The sequence below is a fragment of the Dromiciops gliroides genome, chromosome 2 (assembly GCF_019393635.1).
Source record: "Dromiciops gliroides isolate mDroGli1 chromosome 2, mDroGli1.pri, whole genome shotgun sequence".
NCBI classification, from domain to species: Eukaryota; Metazoa; Chordata; class Mammalia; order Microbiotheria; family Microbiotheriidae; genus Dromiciops; species Dromiciops gliroides.
This window is the reverse complement of record NC_057862.1, coordinates 360,094,388-360,109,327: the sequence shown is the minus strand read 5'-3', so window position 1 is coordinate 360,109,327 and position 14,940 is coordinate 360,094,388. Positions and strand designations below refer to the sequence as shown.

General features: G+C 45.2%; 1 protein-coding gene across 1 annotated transcript; it reads right to left on the bottom strand.

The window, feature by feature from the left end:
* Nucleotides 1-1,676: 1,676 nt before the first annotated feature.
* Nucleotides 1,677-12,337, bottom strand: DYNLRB1 (dynein light chain roadblock-type 1). Its single transcript, XM_043989996.1, has 4 exons — nucleotides 12,189-12,337; nucleotides 7,436-7,511; nucleotides 4,777-4,944; nucleotides 1,677-2,111 (listed from the first exon to the last, which is right to left on the bottom strand). The coding sequence occupies exons 1-4, from the start codon at nucleotides 12,189-12,191 to the stop codon at nucleotides 2,068-2,070; spliced, it is 291 nt and encodes a 96-aa protein (XP_043845931.1). The 5' UTR covers nucleotides 12,192-12,337; the 3' UTR covers nucleotides 1,677-2,067.
* Between the last annotated feature and the right edge of the window lie 2,603 nt (nucleotides 12,338-14,940).

Here is a 14,940-nt window from a genome sequence, read left to right as displayed (position 1 = left end):
AAGGTGGTGTTTGTATCCTCATGCCACACAAACACCTTATTTCATGTGACGTTACTGAGAGAGGGAAAATAAGCTGTCTCTGGTAAACCCCTTTTAATAAATTAAACCCTTGTTGCTGAAAATCTTCAGAAAATGTCACTTTCTCTACAAAAGAGCCTCAAAGTGGTCCCCCCTTACCTAGTCTCTTCCCACCCAACCGTCAGAGGCTAGCTATCCCTCCTGCTCAAAAGCCTTCAACAGCTCCTTGCTGCCCTGGGACAAAATGCACAATCCTTACTCTGCCTGGAATTTAGGGTCCTCTACAGAGTCCAACCTACATTAAACCTGGAATGCCTTCCTCCACCACCTGGTTTTCTTCAAGTTTCAACTCAAAGGTTACCTTGACCATAAGTCCTTCAGCGAGCCTCACAAACCATCCTATTCCTTTCCAAGGCACTTTTCTGCACTGAGCAAACTTAACTGCTGAGTTGCTGGAATCCTCAATGTCTTTGAGCCTCCCCCCAGAACTCCTCCCCACAGGGCTCTGCACCTGTGGTTTTCCGAAGTGTAGGTATCTCCTGGTAAGAAATAATTAGCATCTCAGTCATCTCCAGTCTGTTTTCTGGAGCAGTGAGAAGTTACCCAGGTCACACAGTCTGGTATGTATGAGGCTGGACCTGAATCCAGGTTTTCCTTACGGGTTACTGTGCATGATGCAACACTGGCTTCCACACAGTTAAGTGCTCAGTGAGTAACCCTTTAATTGGTCAATAGTATCTCAGGGACCCAAAGGAATCTTTCTTTGTAGGGAATTCCCCTAGGGTCTCACCACATCAGTTCATTTTCTGGACCTTTGTCCTGAATATGGAAAAGTACAGCAGAAATGCTCACATAAAGGTCTCTGCTAAGTTGGGGTGAGTGGTGCTGAACATGCTTCTTCCACAGGCTTCCCTCCTGGTCCTTGGGCCACCCCTTTGGGCTCCCCTGATCTTTCTGGGCCAGTTCCCAAGCCCCTTGAAGGACCCTCCTCTGCTCTACTATGGGCCTGTGGAACCTGGTCAGCCTCAAACAGTGCTAGAACAAGAGCAGTGTCTGTGGGGCCCCACTGAGTGTGGCTGCAAGATGGAGATGGATGGTTTCACATTCACACCAGGACCTGTCCATCTGAAGGGTGTCCCCTTCAAATCCTCTGGAGAGGCCACACCCTCCCCCAGCTGCCATTTAATTCACAGGCTCTGGCTCCTCCATCAGGTCATAGGATCATAGATTTAGAGGTGAAGTGCTCTTGAAGGTTACCAAGGCCAACTCTTATTTTACAGAAAAAACTGAGCTTAGGAGAAGGGAAGTGACTTGCCCAAGACTACAAAGAACTCAGGTTGGGGGCAGCTAGGTGGCACAGTGGATAAAGCACTGGCACTGGATGCAGGAGGACCTGAGTTCAAATCCGGCCTCAGACACTTGACACTTACTAGCTGTGTGACCCTGGGCAAGTCACTTAATCCTCATTGCCCTGTGCAAAAAACCCCCAAAAACCAAAGAACTCAGGTCCTCTGACCCCAACATTCTTTTCTTTTCACTCTATCCCCTGCTGCCACCCTTGTCCTCACAGATCCAGGCTCCAGACCCCCACCCCCATACCCGCAATAACTCAGGAAGAGACTTCCCAACAGGGCATTTAAAGATACAACAAAAGAACAATCGTTACAGTTATTTTTAGTTAGACAGCCTTTCAAAATAGCAACAAAATTAAAACCAGAAGCCCAGAGCCCAGACTGGGAAAGGGAGGGGCCTAGCCAGAGGGTAGTTCAGGCCTTAAGGGCCAGCACCAGCCCAGGCCATTAAGCTTGTCTCGAAGGGCTTTCTTCCTGATAGCTGAAGGTTCCAGTTGCAGCCTGGAAGATTCAAGGTGGATAAAAGGTTAAGAAAATCAATCTGGGCCACGCCCAGGGTCACATGATCTGTTCGAATCCAATCCAAATCCATCATCCTTTTGTTTTCCACATGCCATTCAGTGGTGAGAGAGAATTAACAGTAATGCTTTCTTTCAGGGAGACAATTAAATTAAAGGAAAAAAATTAATGTTGCGAATTATTCTGTTGGATTTTGGATCACAATCAGGAAATAATCTTTATCTGCAAAAAGAAGAAAAGACACAGGTTACAGACTGATTCCCAACTCCCACCAGGCCACAAATCTATCGCTTGGTCTTGGACAAGTACTTTGCTTTCCCTAAGCCTCAGTTTCACAGAAGTAATGGAATTATAAAGTCAGAATGAGAAGGTACCTCATGGCTCATCCAGGCCAGGCCAGCCCACACCTCAAAAATAATTCCCTCTACAGCAGAGGTAAGTCAATTTAGCCTTTGCTCAAAACCTCCAGCAAGGGGGAATCTACTACTTTCCTCTTCACCTGGGAACTGAGTGATGGCAGGACCCTTGCTGCTTTATTCCTGAATGTGACCCCTCTCTTTACTGAGACTAACATGGCTTAGCCTCATTGGATACCATATCATCGTAGGACTCATATATCAAGCTTGTGGTCCACTAAAAGCCTCAGATTTTTTTTTCATATGAAACACTGTGTCTTACCAAGCCTCCCTCCATCTTGTACTTGCATATGTTTTGGGTTTTTATGGTGGGGCAATGAGGGTTAAGTGACTTGCCCAGGGTCACACAGCTAGCAAGTGTCAATTGTCTGATATCTGAACTCGGGTCCTCCTGAATCTAGGGCAGATGCTCTATCCACTGCACCACCTAGCTGCCCCCTCCATCTTGTACTAGTGAGGTTAAGTTTTAAAATCCAAGTGTCAGACCTGACATTTATCCCTATTAAAATTCTTATTATTCACTTCAGCTCATCATTCTAACCCATCACTACCTTTTAAAATCCTGTCTGACATCCAATACATGAGCTGTTCACCCCTACACTAGATTTGTGTCGTCTGCCAATTTGATAAGGATGCTATTTTTGCCTTTGTCTAAGTTATAGATTAAAGAGTAGGGAAACTCAAATTCTGGTTTGAAAAACACCACTCTGGAAGTAGCCACTTGCCCAGACTGGGGGCAGGAATGTGTGTGTGTGGGGGGGGGGGTGGTTAGAAGAAAATGCAGACATCCTTTGTGCCACAGGAGAGGACAAACTGGTCACAAGCTCTGCACTGTTAAGTTCCTTAAAGGCAAAGGCCAGGGTCTCATTTATCTTTGTCGGCATCTCCAGTGCTGAACCCAGGGACCATCATATAGTAAATCTTTACTAAAAGTTTGTTGAAAGGAAGACAGCATGTAATGGGATCTCAGGCTTAAACAACTCGGTCTCTTCCTCCAAATTCCGGCACAGGGACAAGCTGAATCTGTCCCAGGTCAGCCCTCCTGCCCGTGAACTTATCCTTTGTATTTGCTTGGTGCATATCCTGGACAGACTTCCTGTGTACTTGTTCTCTCCAGGAAAGGGACTGTCACTTCTGTGCACCATGGTGTCTCTAGCAACCCTGTTATAGTGCAGAATACAGAACTGATGCTTAATAAATTCATGCTGATTGACTGAAATATAGTTCTTGTTCCTGATTCTGTACTTCTGAGCGAAATGATTATTAACAACCAATGATTTGGGCAGAGCCAGAGTTCCTCCCTCTCTCTAACGTCTTCATTTTGCTGCTCAGTCTCTGAAGGACAGGTCTGATGATAGTAGATAGGATTAACATTCTCCTCAGTCTAGGTATTGTTACCCCACTCAACCTAACAAGGAATTTAATCAAAGGTGAACTTCATTTCACCCACTGTGTTCTGCTCAGGCTTGAGTGGGGGACATTAGATCCTTTGCCTAGATTCCCTGAGGCTGGGGGTGGTCTGGGAGTAAGAGAGACACAATCAAAATCATATTCTCCCTTCCCGTCATTAGAATAAATCCACCTCATTATTTGTTAATCAATCAGAGTTGATTGCCACCCTCAAAAACACCCACTCTTCCAAGGGCATATGAACTTTGAGCTCATGGCCTTGATTTATCTTTGGTCTAAGAGAGTTGTGCAAATCGCCATCCCTTTTTATTAATAATATACTACACTATTAATAAAATGATTAATTAAACAGAAACCAAGTCTCTAGAACTTTTAAAATGTCACACTTAATAGGTACTTCAAAGTAAACTATTTGTTAGTGTTGATGCAAAATACTTGTTACACTGATCTGGCTTGTGACTCACTTATTAGCAGTGTAGACCAGAGGTATCCAACTTGAAACTCCAACCAGATTAAGATGTTGTGGGAAATGTTTAACAAAATTAATAAAAATACAATACAACATAGATTATGTTAATTTCTATTTGAAATGGACACCACTGGTGTAAATTAACATTGATAGTTTCCTTATTCTGATGGAAAAGAGATTCAATCTAGAATGCAGGTGAGTGTCTGTTGCTGCTAACCCTAAGCAGATTCTTACATCGAGAAGTAGCCATTTCCTTGGTAATACGAACAGATGAATATCAGCTCTGGAGAAGTACTTTGGTTAAAAAGAGGCTGTGTGGTATAAGGGAGAGTAGCACTCCAGTGGGAGTCATGAGACCTGAATTCTAGTTCTGACTGCCCCAAATTCCCTGGGTTACCTTGGATAAGACACTGAACATTCCCTGATCCTCAGTTTCTCCATCTATGCAATGATGAGGTGCAACAGCATCATCTCTAAGGGTTCTCTAATTCCTGTATACTGTGCCCCATGGTGTCACCAAAGGAAGTTTCCTTCTGAGTTGCCCAATGAAATCTTGAGATCTGCTCTAAGATTCAGGCAATAAGACTCTTACCTGGGGCAACCATGATTTCATTTTTCTTGGAGCGAATGCGAAGGAATGTGAGATCATTCTGGGGGTCAATGTCTCGCACAGTGCCCCGAGCCTTCAGGATGAAGCTGTGCATCAGGTTGGCATACTGCATGGTGGTGGAGTTGTCCATGGTGCTTTTGATTGGAATGCCTGGGCCAAAGACAGGTGAAGGGAGAGAAAAATCAACACAAGCCCTTCTGCTTCTTCTCCCCATCGCTATGACTTACAGAAATGGCCATTTGTGATTACAATACAATAAAACATATACAATAACATGAGAGACTAATCTTTCTAATTTTGAGAGTTTTATGATATAAGCAGGGTCACCTATTTATTTATTTATTGGACTCACCTAGAGTCCAATGAGGATTATCTTTTAAATGAGCCCCTTTCTTTTAGAAGAGCCTTTTGTCCCAGTTTTGGAGACAAAAAGCTCCCTGAAGTAAGTCACCTCAAAAAACCTGGAACCAACCATGTGTTAAATGGTTGGAGTCTGGCTTAACAAATTGTAGCATATGATCAGTAGTAGGGTCTAGCTGCACCATAAGAAGGGACAGAAGAGATACAGGAAGAGGGGCAGCTAGATGGCGGCACAGTGGATAAAGCAGTGGCCTTGGATTCAGGAAGACCTGAGTTCAAGTCCGACCTCATACACTTGGAATTTACTAGCTGTGTGACCCCGGGCAAGTCACTTAACTCTCACTGCTTCGCAAAAAACAAAACAACAAAACAACAAAACAAAAAACAAAAAATAAATAAATAAATGTTTTTAAAAAAGAAGAGATACAGGAAGAACCCATGAAGTGACAAAGAGAAGAATGACAACACGGACATTGACTATGAAGATTCCAGGAAACAGCAGCAGCAGCAGCAAAATGTGGAAAAAACCCTAAGAGTTCAAAAGAAGAGAGAACCAATAGGTTCAATAGGTTATCTATGCTTTTGTGTTTCATATTTATTCTTTTTTTTTTTTGCTAGGCAATGAGGGTTATGTGATTTGCCCAGGGTCACACAGCTAGTAAGTGTCAAGTATCTGAGGCTGGATTTGAACTCAGGTCCTCTTGAATCCAGGGCCAGTGCTCTATCTGCTGTGCCATCGAGCTGCCCCCCTAGCTCTATCTTTTTGGAGGGCTGAAGGAAATGATCTGACATATTTATCAATGTTGTCCCAGGATTTGTCAGAGCTGAGCCACTCAAACTGCCCACGCTTTTGGCAGTAGTTCTGGAAATGTTTTGTGGCCCGATCCAAAGCAGTTCAAAGACCTGAATGAACAAGTAGTCTCTCAACCAAGAGGGTGATCTTAGGCAGTTCAAAGTTCCTGACATGAGAGGGTAGATTCAGATGCAAACCACCTGGTTGGTATGTTTTCACCCCCACCAAGATGTGCTTGGAGGTGCCTTGATTTTTGTGCAGCCTGGAAATTCAAACTCATTATTCATATGCTCCTCCCCAACGATCCTCTCTCCTTCTCATCCTGTGAGAATTCAGACCATAGGAGAGTTTCATCCACTAATGTTGCATCATGATCATAAGTGGCAGGACGTGCTGGAAAGAGCCTTGCACTGGCTCAGGAAATGGGAGTCTCACTGTGTGACTACAGACAAGTCAATCATCCTTCACCAAGCTTTGGTTCAATCTTCTGTACAACAAGGGATTGGACTGAATGAGCAAGAATCCTAACCACTGGAACATTCGCTAAGCGTTTATTCCCTACCCTGCAATGCCCTGTGCCTGATGCTGGGGGGGCAGATGATACCCAGAGCTCAAGGTTTACATGGAATGAGTTCAGTTTGGCCAGTGTCTCCCGTATCACTCTTTGGCTTATGCACGGCCCATGTTTCCCCTGCTGTTTCACAGGAGAGATAGCCTTGTCATCAAAGAGTCTGCAATGTAATATTCTTTAATTCTACAAGAGTCAATATGTAGGTGAATGTTCAATGTTGAAGTTACTTTTTTTTTTTTAGTGAGGCAATTGGGGTTAAGTGACTTGCCCAGGGTCACACAGCTAGTAAGTGTTAAGTGTCTGAGGCCAGATTTGAACTCAGGTCCTCCTGACTCCAGGGCTGGTGCTCTATCCACTGTGCCACCTAGCTGCCCCGGAAGTTACTTTTTCATCACAGATAAGCCCTCACTGAAACAACAGCTGTATGCTAGGCTCCAGGGTTCTAAAGAAGCTTGAATGCCAAGACATGGAGCGACAGTTTCCTCTCGAGTATTCTGCCTTCTCCCTCTTTCCTGGGAATGTCCTTCAGGAACCTGGAGCGCAGGGGGTTTCTAACTGGTTTGGGACAATCCTGGCACATGGGGAAAATAAAGAACATCAAGGTCAACACTAGAAGGGGCATTAGAGATCATCTGCTACAATTCCATCATTTAATAGATAAGGAAACATTTTCAGGGAGTGGAGTAACTTGCCCTGGATCCCAGAGACCCAGGGCTGGAGCTTGGGTTCAGGCTCTGTTCACCACACTCCCTTGCCTCTGAGCCTCAGTCTCCTGTTCTGTAAAAAAAGAATTAAGAAGCTGTGGCCCCCTTTGCAGGGCTGTCATAAGGATAAAATAAGATCACGAGTATGACAATGTGTCAATAACTGTAAGGAATGGCAGCCCTCCGAGGGGGTCAGAGAGGGAGGTTAAGTACCTTCGGCATTGACAACAATGATCCCTTGAACTCCCTTCTGGCTCTGAATTCGTTTTAGGGTTTCTTCCACCTCAGCCTGGGGGCGGAAAAGAGAGAGAAAAAACAAGATCAGGAATAGTTTCCAAGTTCACTTGGGCACCTATTGCCCAGGGTTGGTCGGACAGCCAGTAAGTGTCTGAGGTCAGATTTCACTTGGGCACCTTGGGCACCCCAAGGTTACACCCAGTTCCCTGACTCCTCAAATTTCCCCAGGAATTGTTAGCCCTGGGGTCATTGTAGCAGTTCCTTGGATCTTATTATAGTTTCCACTCCAGTTGACTCCTCCCATCATAACCACCGAACTTTGTTATGGTAGAATTTGTTCAAGCCTAATACAAATTAGGCCATGATTATTATTACAGTGTCTTAATGCATCATCATCATCCGGAAACAGGTCTGCTTCATATTAGTGGGGATACTTCTTGATTTTTATTTATTTTTTTTTTGCGGGGTAATGAGGGTTAAGTGACTTGGCCAGGGTCACACCACTAGTAAGTATCAAGTATCTGAGGCCGAATTTGAACTCAGGTCCTCCTGAATCCAGGGCCAGTGCTTTATCCCCTGTGCCACTTAGCTGCCCCCAAGTGGGGACACTTCTTCTTTTTTTTTTTTTGGTGAGGCAATTGGGGTTAAGTGACTTGAGTAGGGTCACACAGCTAGTAAGTGTTAAGTGTCTGAGGCCAGATCTGAACTCAGGTCCTCCTGACTCCAGGGCTGGTGCTCTATCCACCTCGCCATCTAGCTGCCCCTGTTATTTTTTTTTTTGGGGGGGGGAACACTTCTTAACATGCATGACAAGGATGGGCAGAATGATGCTATTTCTTCTAGTTCTTACTCTTCCCTCCAAATACCTCTTGCCCATGGGGCAAAGGATACTTAATGCCCATGTCATTTGGATACTTTAGCTATGAAAGACTTCCCTTAAATAAGAACAACTTCCTAGGGCTCTGATTCAAGGCTCAAAGTTTAGCTCCTCATCAAAGATCAGCTAGAAACAGCAGATTCTCCATCCCTTCCCTGGTGCCCGTGGAAATACCTGGGATACCCTCTGCTTACCAGGGACCCCCAAAACCCACTGTTGGAGCTGTATTGGAGTAAGTCATTTATTTTTTTTTCCCTTGAGAATATCTTTTCCCATATTCAATTTCCCCCATTTCAATTTTTTTCTTTTGGCAGGGCAATGGGGATTAAGTGACTTGCCCAGGGTCATGCAGCTAGTAAGTGTCAAGTGTCTGAACTCAGCTCTTCCTGAATCCAAGGCCAGTGCTTTATCCACTGTGCCACCTAGCTGCCCCCTTTGGTTTTTTCCCCCCATTTCAATTTTTAAAAATTATTTTTCCATGCTGTAAGAAATCTGTTCTCACCCCCCATTTCAATTTAAAAAACATTTAAGTTTCTACAATGGTGGTCCAGAGCACTGGACCTAGAATCAAGACTTGGGTTCAAATCTGACCTCAGACACTTACTGGCTGTCCGACCAACCCTGGGCAAGTTATTTGACTTCTGTAAACCTCAGCTTCCTCAACTACAAAATGGAGAGCTTACCAGCACCTACTTCCCAGGGTTGTTGTGGGGATCAAATGAGATAAGAATTGTTAAGGTCTCAGCACAGGGTCTGGACAGAGTAGGTGTTTAATAAATATTTATTCCCTTCTCCTACAGTGTGCAAGGCACTGGGCTAGGTTCTGGGATACAAAGAGAAAATGAAAAATTGTCCCTATCCTTGAAAAGCTTGTTCTATTGGGGGGAAAAAGGTAGTGAAAAGTGGTTAGGTCCCCCAGTATTATTGGTGTTATGATTCAGCTAAATGATGGGCTAATAACAGAAATCTAAGCAACATTTACAACATTGTTTTTGTGGGATAATAAGTTCAAAATTTATTATCTATTAGTCTACTTCCAAGTTGGGGATGACCTGCTTTCTTTTCACCTTTTTTGCGTTTGCTCCAAACCCTAATATAGCAGCTTAATTTTAATCAAGAGATAGGAGACACCCTGTTTTCCAGAGCTAAGGCCCAGCAAGAGAGCTGTACCCTGAACTTGGCATAGCAACAATCCTTTACTTTCACCCTCTGGAAAAATCATATAATTATTGTTTCCTCTTTTTTCTTTTTCTAATAAAGTATTTTTTTTCCTGTTACATGTAAAGATGGTTCTCAACTTTTGTTTATACAAGCTTTCCAATTTCAGATTTTGGTTCAATTGACAATTTGAGCAATACATACCACGTGAAGGACTTCATATGCATATAGGTAAAGCTGGGTCTTATCAAAGGGTCCTAAATTTTGAGTGAGAAAAGCTTGATTTGAGCCCTGCCTCAACTACTAGTTGTGGAACATTGGAAAGGTCATTTTAGACCATTCTAAGCCCACTTTTCTGAACTGTAAAATGGGCTGAAAATAATGTTGTAAAGATAAAATAAGACAGTCAGTGTATATAAAATAGCTTCATGCCTGTGAAGTTTTTTGTAAAGACTCATGTAAATATAACAACAGTAACATGGGGGAAAGGGGGTAGCATGTGTCCTCTCTTATTGATGAGAACTGGAAGAAAAACAGGACCATTTAACAACTGGAAACCTCAGAGTCGGGTGCCCAAACAAAAAATTCAAAACATCTTTGAGGAAGCAAATCTCCATCAAGGGAAGGGAGGACAGACTCAGGGACTTAATGCACTTAATTAACTGGCACCTGAAGATGACACATCAAAAAAAGCTTTATGCATGAAATGTGTGACAAGGACTCTGAATATTTGTTCTGTGGTGACAGTAAACACTTAGGAATTTATAAACAGGATAAAGAATAGAGGTCAAACCTAAAACCCTCTAAAGAGGTAAAGTCAATGAGGGAGCTTGCTCCAAAGAAAAACCTTTTGGTCCTAAGGCTGGACTTTGTCTTTTATGGAGAAGCACTTTCTTACAAGGAGCTAGTGTTGGGGAAGTCGTTCATAATCTGGTTATTTCCTGCTGGGTATTAGACCCATGACCCAATAAATCCATGATGAGAAATCGCAAGAAGATAAGGAAGCTGGGTAAGCCAAATTCTGCAAATGTAAAAAGACCTGGCACCTCCAATTTCTAGAGAATGGGTAAACATTTGAACTGGTGAGGTAGATTTAAGAGTATCTGTAATGGGGCAGCTAGGTGGTGCAGTGGCTCTGGATTCAGGAGGATCCGAGTTCAAATCCAGCCTGACACTTGACACTTACTAGCTGTGTGACCCTGAGCAAGTCACTTAACCCTCATTGCCCTACCAAAAAAAAAAAAAAGAGTATCTGTAACTCCAGATATAACTATATGGTATCAAAAAAATCAAGTAAGTGAATATATTCTAGCAATGGGTGGAGGCAAAAGGAGAACAAGCACAACTAATATGTTGATCCATGGTTTCTTGTCATCCTGGCCATAATCAATGGCATTCCACGGAGTCTCATCACTCAGGTACAATTGCAGAATGGGGAAGACATGACTATGTGAGAAAAGACTAGGAACTACACATGTGAATGGGCCCATGGCATGACAAGGCCACTAAAAAAGCCAAAGTGATCTAAAGCAGCCATTCTACTGTAGGAAAAGAAAACTGCCCAATACAAGAGAGGTGACAGATCTTTTTTTTGTTTGTTTTTTTTTTAGTGAGGCAATTGGGGTTAAGTGACTTGCCCAGGGTCACACAACTAGTAAGTGTTAAGTGTCTGAGTTTGGATTTGAACTCAGGTACTCCTGACTCCAGGACCGGTGCTCTATCCACTGCGCCACCTAGCTGCCCCTTTGTTTTTTTGTTTGTGTTTTGTTTTTTTTGAGTTGACAGATCTGCTCTTCTAACAGGATCTAATCAGGCCATCTGTAGAATGTTTGGGCTTCAAATATTAGGAAGGACAGTGACAACTTATAAGAGCTTAATGAGAGGACCGTGCCAAAGGAATCCATTGCCTGTCAAAGGCCTGTTTGGTCTGGAGAAAACTCAGCCAGAGAACGTGATGATTACCTTCAGGTAACTTAAGGTGTGTCATGGGGATGAGGGATTTGATTTCTAGCACCAAGGGGTATAAGTAGGAAGGAGACAGATTTCATTCAGCTCAGTGTCGGGAAGAACTTTTAACAAGCCTAACTTTCCAACAATAGAATTCGAGGTGGTGAGTTCCCTGTCCCTGGGGTTATTTCAGTTTAACTGTGAGACACGCATTTAGGAAGCACCTGCTAATTTCAGCAAAGGCCCCGTGACCACCCTTCAGGAATGCTAGGAAAGAAATGCCTGTGGGGACTGTAGGGGGGGCCGGGGCCGCGGGAGGTCTCGTGGACAATGGACGATGCTCTAGGACCCTCGGGAGCCTTCCTGGGATTTTATGACTGCGCTTCCGAAATGCTTCGCGGCTCCCGGGGAGAAGTCAAGGAGAGGAGTCCCAGAAGAAGGGGAGCCTGGAGTGTCGGGGGGGGGGGTCTACGCTGGGCCTGGCAAAGCGCGCTTCCCCAGCCTAAGCATCCCAGTGCAGTGCTCATCCCCTAGTAGTCAGAGCCGGGGAGGGGCAGTCACTTCCGGTCCCCCCGGCATTCGGGCCCAAGCGCTTTAGTTCCCACCCTCCGCCTCCCGGTCAGCCTCAGTCTCCAGACCCAATCGTGTGCTACGGAATTCCTGAATGGAGAAGGGCTTCGCCGTGAAGCAGTAGGCCATGAGAGAACCTGGAGCTGGGGCTACCTCCCTCCAGGGTCGGGCACTTACCATCCTCCAGACAGAAACGACAACACCACGGCTACAACAGAGGCGGGGGCACCCAACCCAGTGCAGAGACGGTCCCCTTCGGCGCCTGCGCAGCCCCACCCCGTAAACAGGGAGACGCTCAGGACTGGCATCTTTTTTAGCCAATGGCTTGTTAGTTTCCCTGGAAAGTGGGCTCTCAGCGTCCACTTCCCCGTCAGTGATTGGCCCAGCGAGAGCAGGAAGCGCAGCCCAGGCGCGAGCTTCTCGGCGTGACGCCACAGGCGCGCACTCTCTGCCGGCTGGGGTGCGGAGACTTTGGGCTGCTCCTGACTAGGGCGTCACTCCCACCCTGGGAGCCACTGCGGGCGTGACAAGCCGCCCCAGGAGAGCTGAGGGGCCGTAGGCGGTGCCTAAGGCCCAGGCTCCGATCCCGGCCCCGCGCCCAGCGTGGCGACCTGGGGAAGGTCTGCCTGTTTCCCCGTCTGTGAGATAAAGGGCTGGGTTCAGGCCCTCCATCTGTCGGGATGGGAGGAAGGAGACAACCTGGCCGCTGTGATGACTACGAGGGTGGGGAGCAGGTGCCCGCATTTCCTTCGCATCAGGAACACCCAGGACTTGGAGCCGTGGTCCGCTCACTACGCGGGCAAGTGGCACGGCCCGACTTGTGTTTTCTCCTCCCCAAATGGGGCAAGTTGTGGGGTGCCGCTATGGGGCTGGGCCCCAAAGCGGGCGTGAAAGCGCCTCGTGACGTCAGGGGCAGACGGGTCAGGGGCGCAGGGCTCCTGAAAGGCTCCCACGGGGACGTTCCAACATCTGCTTCGGTACCTTTGTCTTCCCTTAATTCTCCTGGAGATGGGACACTCCTCAAGGTCACCCTACAAGAGGGATCCCCAACAGAGTAGGATCTACCTTGCTTAGCCACCCAGGATGGCATATTAGGACAGAATATTGGACTGAATCTCAAGAGACAGATATGAGTGAGGGCCACGAAGTGTGACCACGCAAAATTAACTTCACCTCTCAGTCCCGCTTTCTGCATCTGTAATACGTAGGTAATACTTGAACCACCCACTTCACAGCTTTGTGGTGAAGCCGCTTTGAATACTTTGATTGTTGACATCTTGATTTATTTTTATAGTTCTATGATGTAGTGTTTAATTATATCCCATTTTCAAGAAGAGGAAACGAGGCTCGAGAGGAAATGACACACCTAAGGTTATTACTGAATAGAGGAGCTGGGATTCGAGCCTGGACTCCAGGGTTCTGAACTTTTATCAGTCTGTTCCACTTTCCATTTGGACTTTATAGAAGCCCTGTCCATGGAACAAAGGCAGTTCGTAGGACAGAAACACAAAGCTCAGTGGATAAAATCTATTTTTGCCTTTATGTCCTAAGGGTTTAGCTCAGAGCTAGGCACATAAACATTGGATAAATGTTTGTTGAAGAAATACTCAATGCACAGTAAGATCACTGACTTTTCATGCGATTTTGTGTGAAGCTGCTTGTGTTGGGATTAGGTGAACTGTTAAAGGTGCCTTGTAATCAGGTAGTCAAAGCCATTACAGACCAGTCAGGAGGCAGTATACCGGCCCTGATAATAAAAATACAAAAGTGACACAGTCCTTACCTTCAGGTCATTTCCATTCTATGGGCTAAATCCATGTTGAAAGATAAGTAAATAAAAAATATATAGTGATGTGGGAAGCATAGTAACAACAGGTGGAAATCAAGAAAGGCCTCTTGAAGGCTATAGCATTTGAGCTGGGCCTTTGCAAGAACCTTATATTCCAGGTAGCAGAGGTGAGAGAGAAGAGCATTACACAGAAGCAAAAGGTGGAACATGTAGGGGGACAGCTAGCAGACCAGTTTGGCTTGAGCATAGAGAACATGGGGGTGAGGAGAAATTTGTATGTTATCCTAAAGGCAATAAGAAACCACTGAGGCTTCTTGAGTTCACAGTCAAAGATCTGAGTCCCCTTGTCTAATATTACCTGCATGCCTTTCTCTAGGCAAGCTACAACCAGTATCTGTTTCATGATTTGTAAAATTAGGCTCTTTGCATCATTTACTTCAGTATCTATTTCATGATTTGTAAAATGAGGCTATTTGCATCATTTACTTCAGTTTAACAAACAAGCAGTTGTGGTGTTGCACAAGAATATCTGTGACAGATACCAGAGAGCTTGTAACTAACAAGGGTGGGGGGAGAGGAAGGAACAGAATTAACAGTGACACAATCACAAAGTGAGGCAAGGTCTCGGTAAAACCACTTTTACCTTGGGGATTGTGGGAGAGTTAAAGGAAGGCTTTATGAAGGTGGTATTTTGCCTGAATTGGGCTTTAAAGGGAGGTATTTCAACTTGAGTTCCATTACAGGTGAAGGCAGATGGGAGAGAGCAATATAAAAACAGGACAGTAGGGGGCAGCTAGGTGGCACAGTAGATAAAGCACGGAGCCTGGATTCAGGAGGACCTGAGTTCAAATTTGACCTCAGACACTTGACACTTACTAGCTTTGTGACCCTAGGCAAGTCACTTAACCCTCATTATCCCAAAAAAACCCAAACCACACCCCCCCCAACCCACCGCCCTCCCCCCCCCCAACTCCCCCTCCCCCAACAAACCCAGGAATGTAGTTCAGTGTTTTGAAAGGAAAGACAGGTAATCTGGAGAGGTAGGGTGGATTGATGTTGTAGAGTAGATTTGAACTCAGGTTCTCCTGAATCCAGGGTCAGTTGCTTTATCCATTGCGCCACCTAACTTCCCCTTAAACT

Excerpts from the sequence above, each read along its gene's own strand:
- DYNLRB1 (XM_043989996.1), bottom strand. Across the intron at positions 4,945-7,435 it reads CATTGTTGTCAATGCCGAAG|GCATTCCAATCAAAAGCACC; the intron begins GTACTTAACCTC and ends TCTTTGGCCCAG. Across the intron at positions 2,112-4,776 it reads TGAAATCATGGTTGCCCCAG|ATAAAGATTATTTCCTGATT; the intron begins GTAAGAGTCTTA and ends TTCTTTTTGCAG.